Source organism: Sycon ciliatum, chromosome 7 (assembly GCF_964019385.1).
Source record: "Sycon ciliatum chromosome 7, ocSycCili1.1, whole genome shotgun sequence".
Classification (NCBI taxonomy): Eukaryota; Metazoa; Porifera; class Calcarea; order Leucosolenida; family Sycettidae; genus Sycon; species Sycon ciliatum.
Window position 1 is genome coordinate 10423022 of NC_088649.1, and position 15030 is coordinate 10438051.

Genomic DNA, 15030 nt, shown 5'->3' on the forward strand with positions numbered 1-15030 from the left:
GGGGGGGGGGTTGCACAAGAACAACTGCAAAGCAAACAGAAGCTAGAGAATACCACAAATAATAACTTGGTGCGAAATAATGAGAAGAAAATAATGACGCCCAAAAGCGCTAAATACGAAATTAAGAAAAAGGAAAATAATAAACCACATAGCGCTAAAGCTGCACCAAATAATGATTTAAATTATAACTAAACCGGGTGGAAAACCAAGAAATCATAACAAAACAAACTAAATTAAAAAAATAATAATTAAAAATTAAATAATAAAAGGTAAAGGAAGCCCAATATCATCAGCAGAGCCGAACCAAGGAACATGACCCGTGCCACAGTCAGGAGTTCATCCGTAGAGGTCGGTAGCCATCAGCCAGTGTTGGTGCGTGAGGTACTTATGGACATCTTCTTTGAACGTGTGGAGCCGCTTCAAGCTGAGTGGAGCCCTTACAATTTCGCTTGGCAAGCTGTTCCATACTGAGACTACAGAAAACGGGAAGGAGCGAGAAGCATAGGCAGGTGCTCTCCTGTCCAGGACTTGCTGCAGCTGCACATGGTGATGCTGGCCAGGAGGGGGTTGACTCCGGGTGCGCCGAGCTTCTACATGGTTGGCTGGAGGGGGGATCATGGCGGTGAGCTGGGGTGGTCCTGGGATGCACTGGAGCTTGTATAGGTTTACAAGCCCAGATACAATCCGGCGGTGGCACAGGCTTTGGAGAAGGGCACCAGGGCCAATAATGGCCATTGCACGTTTCTGTACACGGTCGAGTCGGGCGAGGTGGCTGGATGCAGCTCCCATCCACACAAGGGGAGCATACTCGAGGATGGGTCGCACAAATCCCTTGTATGCACAAAGCCGGCCATGGTAATCTAACACCCGGCAAGCCCGACGGAGAACACCCAGTCTCTGTCAGCCACGTGTCGCAATTGAGTGCAAGTGATCCCGGAAAGACAGCTTGGCGTCAAATGTCACTCCAAGAAGCTTGATGGTGTTGGCTTCCGGAACCGCGATACCTCCAAACTTGATGTCAGTGACAGCAGGGTGTGTGGCTTTCGTAGTCATCAGCAGCTGTTGCGATTTAGAGGGCTCGAATCTGATGCGCCAGCGTTCTCCCCACTCTTCAAGACGCTTGAGGCTGGATTGCAAGGCGGCAGTCATGTCATGCATATTGTCTGCGTGCGGATGAGGCTGTAGAGGGTTGTGTCGTCTGCAAAGGAACTTAGTCGCGTCTCGGGAGACAGGCACTGATCCAGGTCAGACACATACAAGAGGAAAAGTGTCGGGCCAAGGATACTGCCTTGGGGCACACCTGCTGTTATGGGCGCCGGAGAGGATGAGTCGCCGTGGACCAGGACTGATAGCTTGCGGTTCAGGAGGTAATCCTGCAGCCAGTGCAGCAGGCAGCCACCAATGCCAACGTTCTTGGCTTTGAAAATCAGTCCAGAGTGTGATACCCGATCAAATGCTCCTGCTATGTCCACCGCCACCATGTGAGCGTACCCTCCATCGCTGACAGTCTTGACCCACTCAGTGTGCAAAGCAGTGAGGATGTCGCACGTGCCTCTTCCTTGCCGAAAGCCATATTGACTGTCGGGCAGAATATTGAAACGCTCCAGATAATTCACGAGCTGCTTGTTTACTATGCTCTCCATTACTTTTGACAGGATGGATAGTAGTGAGACTGGCCGGTAATTCTTGGGATCCGAGCGGGGGCTCTTCTTGAAGACTGGAACCACTTGGGCCAGCTTCCATTTAGTAGGTTGAACACCGTGGCGAAAGCAGAGTGAGAAGAGTTTGGTGACTGGTTCTGCAAGCTCACTGGAACACTGAGCTAGGACTCTTGCTGGAATATTGTCAGGTCCTGTTGCCTTCGATGTATTCAGCTTGGCTAGACGGCGGCGTACATCAGCAAGCCGGAAATGGATGCGGTCAAGACCATGGCGGTCCAAATGCTGCATTTCTGGCAGATCGTCTGGAGAGATGTCATCATCTGCAAGGCTACACTTCTGGGAGTAGTACCTGGCGAGGCAATTGGCCTTAGCTTGGCGAGTTGGATACTCTGTGCCGTCGGTGTCCTTCAGCAGAGGTATCTCAGAGGCACGTTCCATCCCAGCAGCTCTCTTCATGTTGGACCACCACTGCTTGTCGTTAAGTGAGCCTGAGCTGAGCTTAGCTTTGACACGAGCATTATGTGATGATTGGGCGCGCAGCAAAATAGCAGCTGTTCGGGCCACTAGGTCGATGAATGAAGCTCGCAAATCTCCATCATCGGGGTGCTGACGCCACCGTTTCCATGCACGAGTCTTTGCTTGAACTACAGTGCTGCACTCAGTTGTCCACCAACAAGGGTCTGTCGTCCGTACTGTCAGGGTCTTAGATGGTATAAACGTGTCCATTCCATCCAGAATTACAGTTGTGAGTTGTTCACATGCAAGTTCCGGGACATCGCAGACGACAGCAGCCCAGTCAAAGCTGCGGAAATGTGCCCTCAGTCTGCCCCAGTCTGCTTGGCCATAACACCATACTTTCCTGCTTGTTGGCCGCTCCAGTACAGGAGTGATTTCCTGAAAGTTGGACAATACTACACAGTGGTCAGAGCGGCCGATGGGAGATGATACTGCTGTGTGGACAGTGCCAGGAAAGTCGGACAAGACAAGATCCAATGTGTTTGGCCCACGGGTTGGCTGGGTCACGTGCTGGACAAGACAGTGTGTTGCACTGATTTCTTCCAAGAACTCCCCTGCGATTGTTGTTCGAGAGCTGCCAAGCCAGGACGTGCTGTGAACATTAAAATCTCCAGCCAGAATCATGTGCTTACCATGCTGCCGCATGGTATCTATGTTTTGGTCTAAGTGCTCGAGTAGAGCCAGATCATTGTCAGCGCAGGAATCAGGGCGATAGACTGCACCAATGACAGTTTTGCTGTTGCACTGGCCAACTGTGAGCCAGGCTGTTTCGAATTCAGCAGACTGGTACTGATCCAGATGCTGGTACGCGATGCCGGCTTTGACCCAGACTCCAATGCCACCTCCGTGTTCTGTTCGGTCTCGGCGAATCGGGCCACAGTATCCCGGGATCATAGATGCACTGTGAGAGCATTTATCCACTGTTAGTTTCGTCTCAGTCACTATGTGTGGTGATATTGTAGCACCTTTCCCTGCATGGGTCTTGGCACTCAGGCTGCTAGTGCTACTGTTCGCACCCTAGGCCCTGCACTGCTGTACCTCTGGCGCCTTGCACATAACACATTCACATGTCACCTTTCAAGCCGCCTTTGCAGGCAGCTTCCCTTTAAAAGCCATTGCGTTTTACTGATGATTCATTCTCATCTTTCGAAGAGTTGGTCTGCCTTGAGCAGGACACAACATGGCGCAGCGAAAGACACGAACCTCTGTCAAGGCCAAGGCTGAGGAAGCAGCAGCAATCAACGACGGGTTGACAGAGCGGATGCAGCCAGGAACTCAAGAAGAAGGAAGCCTGCTGCAGTCTATCGTCCAATCCCTCAGCCAGCAGCAGCAGATTCTGCTTAGGCTCACAATGGCGCAGTCAAGCCAGCCTGCCGGCAGCGGCCCGCCACCATCCACCTCAAGACAGCCAGAGGTAGGGCCGTGGGCCCGGAGAGCGGAAATACCCCACCTGCCCAGTCCAGACTCGATAGACCTAGCTGGTTTCCTCGAGTGGAAAGTCAAGTGGTCTGACTACGTGTCGTTGACTGGGCTATGCAGAGACGCAGGTACAGTTACACAGCAAGCAGTTCTCCGTACAGCTCTCAATGATGGTTGGGTGCGGCTGTGGCAGGCGGGCGTAGTTCCCATAGCCGACGGCGATGATGAGCGGGTTGCCATCCAGAAGCTGGAAGCTTTCCTGAGAAAGCGAAGAAACCCGTTACTGGACCGCAAGGCCTTCCATGGCAGGAGCCAGAGACAAGGTGAGAGTATCAGCCAGTACTTCTCGGGTCTGTCTCAGCTGCATGATGCGTGCAGCTACCCAGATAGTCTGCAGTGCGGCAGATGTGGGTCACTGTGCGGCCATGAGGCCCAACTTCGGGAAACCCGGCTCCGCGACAGGCTCGTCTGTGGCCTAAGGGATCGAGCGATGCAACGACGGGTGCTCGAAAAAGAGTATGCCAGTGAGTTATCGCTCGATCGGGTCATGCAGATATGCTCTGCATACAAATCCTCTACCGATACGGAATCTGGCCTCGGTGAGCAGCTGCCCGACCTGGCGTTGGCGGCGGCAACGAAGTCCACTTACAAGCGTCAGCAGGCGCAGGCAAAGACGCTGAAGTCGGACGTAGGCACGTGCAGGTTTTGTGGGGAGACTCACCCCAAGGGCCAATGCAAGGCCTATAACCAGACATGCCGCTTGTGCCTCAAGGGTGGGTCACTTTGCTAGGGTTTGTCAACAGCGGACCTCACCCTCACCAGGAACGACGTCTGTCGACTCGCTGTTTGTCAACCAGGCTGGTCCTTCTAGAAACAAGCTGGTGACGGTTGGCGTCGCGATCCAGGGAGGATCGTCATGCGCTATCGGGTGGCTGCCGGACACGGGCGCGGATGTGGACGCCATCAGTCTTACCGACCTGGATGGTATCGACCCAAGCCTCAGGATGAATCTAGTGCCGGATACAGCTGATGTCAAGGCAGCTAACGGTACAGCTTTGGATTCCATGGGCAACCTCGAGGCTCAGTTGTCTTTGAGCGACACTACCGCCGTGTCGACCCTGCACGTATTCCGGCAGCTGAAGACACCTCTGCTCAGCAAGGACACGTGCATGAAGTTGCGGCTTCTCGAGGATGGATGGCCTCACTCCCGTCTAAGGGTACAAAGCGTGGCAAACATCTCCATCCCTCGGAAGCAAGCATCCGAAGTCGCAGACACGTCAGTAGGTACTGCGTCGACGGCGGCTGAGAAAATCCGACGTACCTTGCTGAAAGAGTTTCCAGAAGTGTTCTGTGATACCCCGCTCAAGCCCATGAGCGGTGAGTCGATGCGCATCGAGCTCATCAATGGCGCGTCGCCATGCCGCCTGTATCGCGCTCGCTCCACCCCATTCAGGTGGCGGGACGCTGTGCAGAACCAGCTGTCCGACATGGTGGGCAAGGGCGTCATTGAGAAGGTGCCTGTCGGCGAAGCATACACTTGGTGCCACCCACTGGTGGTGGTCCCTAAGAAGAATTCCAGTGAGCCGCGCATCACGGTGGACCGACCATCTCGTTCAGTGGATCAAACATCTCGTTCAGTGGATGTCGGACGTTGGCGTTCCTACGCGCCTCACGACGGATGGTAGGCCGCAATTCAGATCTTCAACGTTCGCTTCGTTCTGCTCAGAGTGGAAAATTTGCCACGACCCCAGCAGCCCGTACAATCCTCAGTCAAATGGCGCGGCTGAGGCGGCGGTCAAGGCCATGAAGCACTTATTAATGAAAATTGGCAAAGGTGACGCCTATAACAGCAGTGCCTTCAGAGAAGGGTTGCTGGAGTGGCGTAACGCGCCTGGTGCAGGAGGAGCAAGCCCGGCCCAGCTGCTGTTTGGAAGGCCAACAAGGACCAAGGTTCCCACACTTCCTGCAAATCTGCAGCAGTACGCTGCCCACAGCCGCAGTGCTCCCCAGCAGGTCTCATCCCAGCTTGGCAAACCTCTGCCCCCTCTGCACGTAGGCGATAAGGTATGGATCCAGAACCAGTCTTCAAAACGCTGGGATATGGAAGGAACGGTCACAAAATGCACGAGAAGAGGACGGAGCTACACAGTGCAGACAGTGACGGGGTCCAGCTTCTGGCGGAACAGACGGTTCCTCCGGCCACGTGCATAGATTGACTGGGCATGCTTCTCTTGCTTTTTCCTTGTTGCTTGTGCGCTACGCTGTGATTTTCGAATTTCAGTTTAGGATTTTCTTTGTGTTAGTGCTCCCAAGTCGCACTTAAGCCGAGGGGGCATGTGGTGATATTGTAGCACCTTTCCCTGCATGGGTCTTGGCACTCAGGCTGCTAGTGCTACTGTTCGCACCCTAGGCCCTGCACTGCTGTACTTCTGGCGCCTTGCACATAACACATTCACATGTCACCTTTCAAGCCGCCTTTGCAGCCAGCTTCCCTTTAAAAGCCATTGCGTTTTACTGATGATTCATTCTCATCTTTCGAAGAGTTGGTCTGCCTTGAGCAGGACACAACACTATGGCAACATCCGCACCTGAGAGCAACAAGGTGTGCTGAAACTCTCCGGATTTGGACAGCAGCCCGCCTGCATTGGTCAGGAGGAGCTTCATGATTGCAGGCTGTCTGCATTCAGTTGTTGTTGCTCGGAAGACTCTTGCTGCTGGTGGTCTTCGTCCAGTTTCTTGAGCAGTGGGCTGCCGGAGTCAGGTGAATCCCCATGCCGCCGCTTGCGGTCGGGTGTGTGCACTGTACTGTCGTAGAGTGTGATCCATGTATAGATAACTGAGTGACATGTCAGTTCGACCTGATCTACAATATTTCCACTTTATAGCTACCCAGCTTATGTTACTACTGTACTAGTCATTAATGTTTTGAGTATTTTGTACATCATCAAGATCATTCTTGAAAAAAGGCATAAAATGGCGTCAAAAACAATAAAGTTTCTATGTCGCAGTCTTACAGGCTATAGCTGTTAACCGACCGTTAGGCTAACAGCTAACCGTTAGGCAAAAATGTGTAACCGTTCCAGCCCTACTTATCATCTTGTTACAGTCGTGGACCCCATCGCTGCATCTGCTGCACCGCTGCATCTGTCGCTAGGGTTTACCGGGTGTTAGCGGCCGTCGTGAGTTCCCTTCAGGAATGGACACGATAATTTACTTTTTTTACAGTCGTGGATAGTTGCTTCATAACTCGTTCCCATGTGTTTTCTTCTTCTACTTTACAAAGAGAGAATGCAAATATTTTAACATATTTTTTCAGGGCTGCAAGTGAGTGCCATGAAAGTTAATTTTAATGTTACACTCTTTTTGCTAAGGATCTCTAGAAGTCCTTTTATCCCCTTTTTAACTCACTCAACCAATGTGCGTCTTATACTTTTGGTTTGTCAAGTACAAGCAATAGTTTGGGATTGAGCTCATCGAAGAGTGTGACTGTAGTGGGAGCAGAAACCCCTCCCATCCTCCCCCTCCTCCCTCCCCCCCCCCCAGCCTGGGTAGTGTAAGAGGATGTGTGAGTTTTTTTAGGCTGAATATATTATTGAACCGTCTCTCCTGAGATGACAGCTATACCATAGCTCCGTGTTTTTAACATCACTGGTCTAAATTTTTCGAATCCTGGAAGTGGCAGTCAATTTTTCTTTACAGTGCGTTTTTTTATAACAGACCATTGTCGATTTTGATTTTTTAGTTTGTTCTCATTCCAAATTTGAAATTTTTTCTTCACAGCTGCGTTTGTGTGGGTCTTGGATCGAAGAAAATTAAGTTTGGGAGCAGGAATAATAATAATTGTCAAAGTTAGATATTCGGCCGGGTTTCGGCTGGAAATCTGGTTTTAAATGGTTTTCAGTGGATTTTGATTTTTAAACGGAAGTTTTAGCCAGGAAAGCTCATCACTTGCATGGTGCCCGGCATGAGTTCGAATCCAGTACAGTTCATCTTGATTCTTTTCTTTTTCGGTATACTGTAGTACAGCGCATGCATGTACATGTACATGCACATGGCTGTGCAGTTGTGCACTGCTATGCTGTCTGCAGTTCTCCTAACCTTTGTAGGAAACCAGTGAGTCGTGGCTTTTCACGACTTATTGTGGCAAACTGTAATTCAAGTCCTGTATTGCAATTAGCTCAATAAATCAAAACATTCCAGGATGCATGTAGGAAACTTCCCTCGATCCCTGAAAGAATGCAGTGAAAATTCAAACACCACAACAAATCACAAAGGCAATTCACACAGCTCCCATAAAGAGACTAACAAAAAGGAAGCATGAGCAGTTTTACAAACACACAAACACACACAATGCAAATAGGTCACAGTTGTGTCCGGTTCAACATCTGCAAATAGTAGAAGACCAGCGAGGAACGAAACGGCCCCATGAATTCCGTGTTTTGTGTTGCACTCGTGACGACAGTATTACACAGTGAACAGATGTGCTCGGACAGCCGACGACGTATATCATCGTTGGCGCCGGCCTCCAGTCACGAACACATCGGCGCAGTTTTTCACGAATCTGTCCCGTCCACCAGTATGCAGAACAATAACGCGCTTGCCTTTACCTGATGGTGCTTCATTTGGTTGCTTGCCTATACACTCCTGTTACCATTGTCGTACCACCTCCTAGTGCCTGTGTGACGCGCATTGACCCACGTCTCATCCAGGTATGTCTCACAGGTAGCGATGCCGCCATGACACAATCCTGTGCTGTTCCATCATTATTTGTGTGATACCTCTGGTCTTGCCACACTGGAATCCCATGGAACGCAACATTTTCCAAGAGCCAGTTTTGCTCATGTCTGGAAAATCGTCGATGGTTTCTCTGCAGCGAGCAGGAACTTTGTCCAGTGTTGGGTCCTCCTTCGCAGCATAGAATCCGTAAATTATTTCATATACAGTCCAAAGCAAATCCGTCAGGGTTGAGTGGTTTCATGGCACGAGTCTCACATCGGGGATTGTCACTCTCGTTGCCTTCATCACTGGAGACAGACAAGGCCAACGCAGCACGCTGATTTTCGCCGTCAGCATCCCTGGTACATCTGTTCATGGTGGAAATGCTGACGCCACACGCAACAGCAGCATGACGAATGGAATACTTGGGACCAATTCGATGCCCAGCCATTGTTCTCCTCGTCTTCGCAACAAATTGTAAAACAGACACCACCATATACCATGGCCCGTTCGCGTTTTGTTATAATTATGTGGCATGTCGAGAGAACAAGTTGCCACGAACGAAAAGACACTCGAGAAAAAGCAAAATAGGGCCACAGCAGTCAGCAACAAAATGATTCCTCCGGCCACGAGGCAAGGAGCTCGAAGGACACTCTGAACAAGATGGCGAAATGCCACGAGTCACACCTGGTTTTTCGAATTTCGCGCGCAGATTTTCGTGACGCAACTCGCATGACATTTTCTCAAAAGTGTCCTTGAGTACGTTCTCAAGGTTTTCAGAGTCTATTATAAAAAAACGTACTGTAGACTTTTGGTCCCTTTTCAGCACCTTCAACTAATGACAAGTCCTGTTGGTGACTGTTTGTGCGCTTTAGGCGGGCCGTACACCTATCCACCTAGCCTGCGAGAAAGGCTTGCCTGAGTGTGCTGAGATATTGTGCAATGCTAAAGCGGAGGTTAATTTGACAGACTCTGTAAGTATGCATATGTCATTGACTTTCAAGAACTGTGGCACAATTTGAGACCCGGTGTTCTTTTTCCAAACGGGTTCAAGTTTACCCAAACCAGGTCGCAGACTCGGCTGACCCGGCTCTGGAGCAGACAAAGCTATCCAGTATTGCACCAAATGGGGGGCAAATATATCAATTTTAATTTAATGCACGTTGTAGTTTCAGCCAATGAGTTGCGCAACCTGTACTGTATGCTTACCGAAAAGTATCAGACCCTACTGCGCAAGAACATCACCAAGAAATACCCGTGTTTTTCACATGAGGCCTACAGCGACATCAATGCCAAAGCTATGAAGACCGCTACAGAGCTTGTCTTAGATGATATGAGATTGGTTACTTGCTAAGACGCAGTGTTTTTTTGTGACATGGAAAGACGACAAGACTGGGTTCACTGACTTCCTCCACTGCCAGTAAAACCTCCCGCGACATGTGAACTAGGCATGGTCCGCCAGGCAGTTTTAGATGGGATCGTTGGCATGCTACGTAGTACCGTGAGCATCAACCTGTGGCACAAGTAAAAGTCGGTCATCAACTGGCTCCGCTACTTCAACGAGAAGCCAAGGAATTTCTGGTGTTCACTTTAGCAAATATTTGTCCATCAGTCACCAGAAAGCTCTTACTAGAGGCATCACCTTATGCCAGGTTGCATGTCAAAATTCCCCAGAGAGATGGTGATTATAATGCAGCAGGCCAAGAATTCCTTGCATTTTGACTGTGGCGAAGCCTGGATGAAGAAAGAGAACAATACCGCTTTTGAAGTAAAGATGGGATCATTTGATGTCGCCAAAGTGTGCGAGCTGGTGGGTGAATACATCCTAAGTTAACTTAGGCTTCTTCTTCAGGAAAGAAGCATCGGATTATGCAGCTTGATGGTTTCGCCATCCTGAGACACGCCTCCGGGCATGATGCGGAACTCACCCGGGTGCCTACCAATCTTGTCGCAAACTGAATAGCACCCCATCATATATAGACTTGCAGTCCAACTACCCACCAAAAATCCTGGAGACTATCCCTACTAGCGTAATGAAGCGGATAAGCAGCGTTCCGCGTGACAAGACGGTTTTCGAAGATACCAAACTGACATACCAGTATGCCTTTGTCGCCAGCGGTCGTCCACAGTAAATGCAGTTCGTTGATAATGCAGCTGGTAAAAACAAGGTGACCCAGAGGGAGGAGGAACACTGAGTCCTTTTATATTTTTTTCTAAAAGCCATGTGGTGCACGCAATGAGAACATGCAGCAACCATGGTGGTGGGGGCCAGGCGCTCTGTCGACCAACTGGTGTAGACATCGTCATGCTCTGGAGGCACCAGATAAATGGAAGTTTGAGGGAAAGAGAAAGAACAGAGGAAGCGGGAGGGGGGGGGGGGCGGGGGGGGGGCGGGGGGGGGGGTGTAGATTGAGAAAGGAAATACATGAGAGCGTGTAGTTCAGCAAGTTCATATAGCAGGCTTACAAGACTTGCTTGCATCTAGTTGCTGGTAAACAGGTGAAGGTGGACCATCTTCTTGAACTGAAGCATCCCGTCCTTGTATGGCTGCTGTGTGAGGATTCTCCGAGGTAGGTAGTTTCATGCGCTCAGCACGCAAGCAGGGAGAGCATTGGTGTTCTGTAGACGCGTGCTCCTGCCTCGGCACGCACCCAAACCACACAAAGAACCAGCACGCGACTTTCAAGAGAACTCTGTTAGAAAACTCTGGCTCCAAGCCGCAGTTGCTTGAAGCCTTTCACCGAACTCGTAAGCTCTACAGCCTACTCTAGCCAAATGACTACTGCAGTAAAACGTCTAGCTTATAACACTTGCATGCCAAGAACTCCATCAGCAGGCGCGAAAGAAGGTGAAGACAAAGCCTGTGACTTGAAATGTGCACCGTAACGAAAGTCACAGCTACATGTAACACAAAACGAGGGTGCATGTCAGCGACATGTGCGACCTCCTGAACAATTGGCCATGGTTGAGCGGGAACGGCAAGACAGACACAAGGGAAAGTCGTGTGACTGGCATCGCCGGGTGGAGAGACAGGTGTTAGGGGTTTCATCTGCAAGGGTCTCGTCGGTGGGAGGAAGCAGAGCTTGTACAGGAAGCTCAGGGCCGCCACCCTGCGCCTATGCTCCAGGCTTGGTACGGAGACTTGAGGGCCTATAAGCTTTAGTGCCTGTGTTGTACAGCATCCAGGCGGGCCAGTGGAGCCCCCATCCAGACTAGACAGCAGTACTCCATGGTTAGTTGTATGAAGCCGTTGTACGCAGCAATACGGCCAGGTGCTGTCATACCCGGCGCCAGATTCCAGAGAAAATGGAGGCGTTGGAGGGCCCTGGTGGCAACCTGGCGTATGTGGGCTGAGAATCGCAGTGTTGTGTCGAACAAAACCCCAAGGAGCTTGATCTCGCCCACTTCAGGCAAACTAGTACCGTTGACAGGTATGTGGGGAAGAGGTGTTGCCGGACGGTGAAAGTCAATCGTGAGTGCCTGGGACTTGGTCGGTTCGAAAGCTATTTTCCACTCAGCACCCTATCGGGCGATGGAGTCCACGGGAAGCTGAAGCTGGGTCGCACTCTCCGGGATGTCACACGTGGCCGCAATGCATTGGTAGACTGTGGTATCATCTGTGTATACACCCAGAGAGGTGCTATCTGGTGCTATGACAGTCGTTTATGTGAACCAGAAACAGGTTTGGACCCAGGATACTGCCTTGGGAGACACCAGCAAGCACAGGGTATTCTGATGACTGTTGTCCTCCGACTACAGCACGTAGTTGCCAGCAGCAGAGGTAGTTTGAGAGCCAGCCAAGGAGCGGATCACTGAGTCTGCATGCCTCTGCTGGACACCTCGATGTGAAACCTTGTCGAACGCCCCGGCAATGTCGATGGCCAGTACATGTACCATGCCGCCACTCGCCACAGTGGATGACCAGTCGTTGTGCAGCTTCATTAACAGATCTGATTTACCGAGTCCCTTCCGGAAGCCATATTGCCGAGAGGAAATTACTCCAAGCTTAGAGAAAAAGTTCATGAGACAGTGGTTACCAATATTATTGTTTCCATTGTCTTGGAGATAATGCAGAGGAGAGACGCCAGGCGCCAGATGGGCAGGTCTGATCTAGCTTTCTTCTTGTGAATCGGAACAACCCGGGCGACCTTCCACAACCTCGGTTGCACTTGCTGCTGAAAGCACAAGGAGAATAGCCGGGCGGCATGCAAGCAGAGCTCGTTGGCACAATTCTTCAGCACCCTGTGGCTTTCTGTGACGGGAATCGTCTTAGAGACTGCTTCCCCCATTCCCGTTGGCCTTCCAATCACATAATGACTTACACTCTTTCTACACGCTCTGTATGGTGATCCCCGAATTACTTTTTATTATTCATGCATATTGGACAACTATTTCTCTACACACATCCTTATTCTACCTCCCACACCGTACTCTGAACACAGCAGGGAGTTGATTATGACTCCCTGCATTTATTCTGAAATATGAAGCTGGCCACGACGAGGGTTTCCCCTCAGTTCTTGGTTAGTCCAGAAGGAGTGAGTTCGATGTGTTGTGTCGACTGGAGCTACTAGTAAATTAGTATGCTTACCGTTACATGGTGCCAGAACTCGTCTTGAGCATTGTTTGTCAGGCTCTTGAGACTCCACGCCCGTCTGTTTGTCAGCAGGGTTGAGAACTCGGGATTTCTGTTCGTCGGAGAATAGTTGTAGTGGTTCCGTTCGTCGGATAATAGTTTTAGTGTTTACGTTCGTCGTAGGAAAGTTTTAGTGTTTCCGTTCACGGCGTCGGAGGATAGTTTTCGTGTTTCCGTTCGTCGGAGGATAGTTTTTGTATTTCCGTTTGTCGGAGGATAATTGTTGTGTTTCCGTTCGTCGGAGGACAGTTTTAGTGTTTCCGTTTGTCGGAGGATAGTTTTAGTGTTTCCGTTCGTCGGAAGGTATTTTTTTACTTTGATAATTCAGTTTGTCGGAAAGGTTTTTGTTTGTTTGTTAGTCAGCATGGACGTAGCCCAATTAGCTTTTGCTCGCCAGGAGCAGCTCCGGGGATTTCGCTGTGACGGCCATCTGTCCATGGCAGGGACACGCACTGATGTCACCCAACACCTATCCAGGCTATTGGCACATCGCGTCGATGTCGTCTTCGAAGACGTTGCTGAAAATGACGCGGAGGCGGAAGGCTGTGGAGATCCGACGCCGAGTGGCGACGCTGTTCGCGGGTCCATGCGTGGCAGAACCGGTCCCTATCGCCCTATCGAGTCCGCTGGTACTGGATGCGTACGCAGACGGCCAAATGCAGCCCAGCTACACTCCCGAGGCCATGTGGCAAGGGCTCTTTACAGTTTTATGGCCCTGCAACCTAGACAGCGTCCATTACGAATTTGACCTGGGTCCTCGCCGCGACTTCGCACCTTTCACCTGAACTAATAATACTTACATGCAACTCTGACTTGCCACTTTCACCATGTTCGTTCAGTTCTCAATACACTGAGGACTCCTCTACCGGCCCACTGTTGGAGGTGGCTATATCTCAGTCGTCGCAATCTGGCTGCATGCGACTTGTGAAGGGGGAAGGTGTGACGGGAATGGTCTTAGAGACTGCTTCCCCCATTCCCGTTGGCCTTCCAATCACATAATGACTTACACTCTTTCTACACGCTCTGTATGGTGATCCCCGAATTTCATAACTTATTATTATTCATGCATAATGGACAACTATTTCTCTACACACATCCTTATTCTACCTCCCACACCGTACTCTGAACACAGCAGGGAGTCGAATATGACTCCCTGCATTTATTCTGAAATATGAAGCTGGCCACGACGAGGGTTTCCCCTCAGTTCTTGGTTAGTCCAGAAGGAGTGAGTTCGATGTGTTGCGTCGACTGGAGCTGCTAGTAAATTAGTATGCTTACTGTTACACTTTCATGGGATTCAGTGTTCTGAGCTCTCTTCTGACAGTATCCGTTCGAAAGTGAACGGTAGTAAGCCGAGACTCGGTGCAAGGTGTTATAGGTGGCAGATCGTCTGATAGCAGATTGTTTGGAAAGTCATCTGCTCCGAGGCTGCACTTTGACGAAAAGAACTTGCCAAAGCGCTCTGCTTTCTGGGAGTTGGCCGTGACCCGGACGCCATCAGTGTCAACAAGAGTTGGTATGGTTGTGCTGCGCCCACTACCACCTGCTTGCTTCGGCGTGGACCACCACTCTCGATCAGACATGCTCCCACGTGAAAATTTGTCCCTAGGTGTGGCAAGGCGTATTGCCTGCGCCTGGCGCAGATAGTGAGTGCAACACCTGGTCGCCTCAAGGGCCCCCAGTTGTAGCTGTGGGCGAGGAGTCACGCAGGAGCGGTCCTAAGCTTCCTGTTTTGTCTTCGCCTGTGCTGAACAGTCAGGAGTCCACCAAGGAGGGTCAGACGGGCGGGTTACAAGGTCACGAGATGGTATGAATTGCTTCATGTCTTGTGAAATGATGTCGGTGACATTATGACATGGTTTGTTGGGACATTGACTGATGGCTGCGGTCTAGTCAGATTCACGATAGAAATGAAAAAGTCGAGGCCAGTCCGCTAGGTTGTAGGGCCAGAATACTCGTTTCGTGGGACGTTCCTCCGACACTTGTGTGAGAAATTCAGCCATCAGAGTTACATCCGAGGCGCCAAGGGGAGGTTTGCAACTGACTGTTACATTAGAAATATAGTCAGACATAATCAGATCCAGT

The 15030-nt window shown here is 50.6% G+C and overlaps 1 protein-coding gene across 2 annotated transcripts in view; it reads left to right on the forward strand.

Moving 5' to 3' along the window:
- Positions 1-15030, forward strand: part of LOC135820959 (uncharacterized) — a 229129-nt gene that overhangs the window by 47551 nt on the left and 166548 nt on the right. For both annotated transcript variants that reach the window (XM_065334020.1, XM_065334018.1), the window contains exon 6: positions 9188-9286. In XM_065334020.1, the coding sequence (XP_065190092.1) occupies positions 9188-9286 (99 nt within the window). The remainder of the gene's footprint in view (positions 1-9187; positions 9287-15030) is intronic.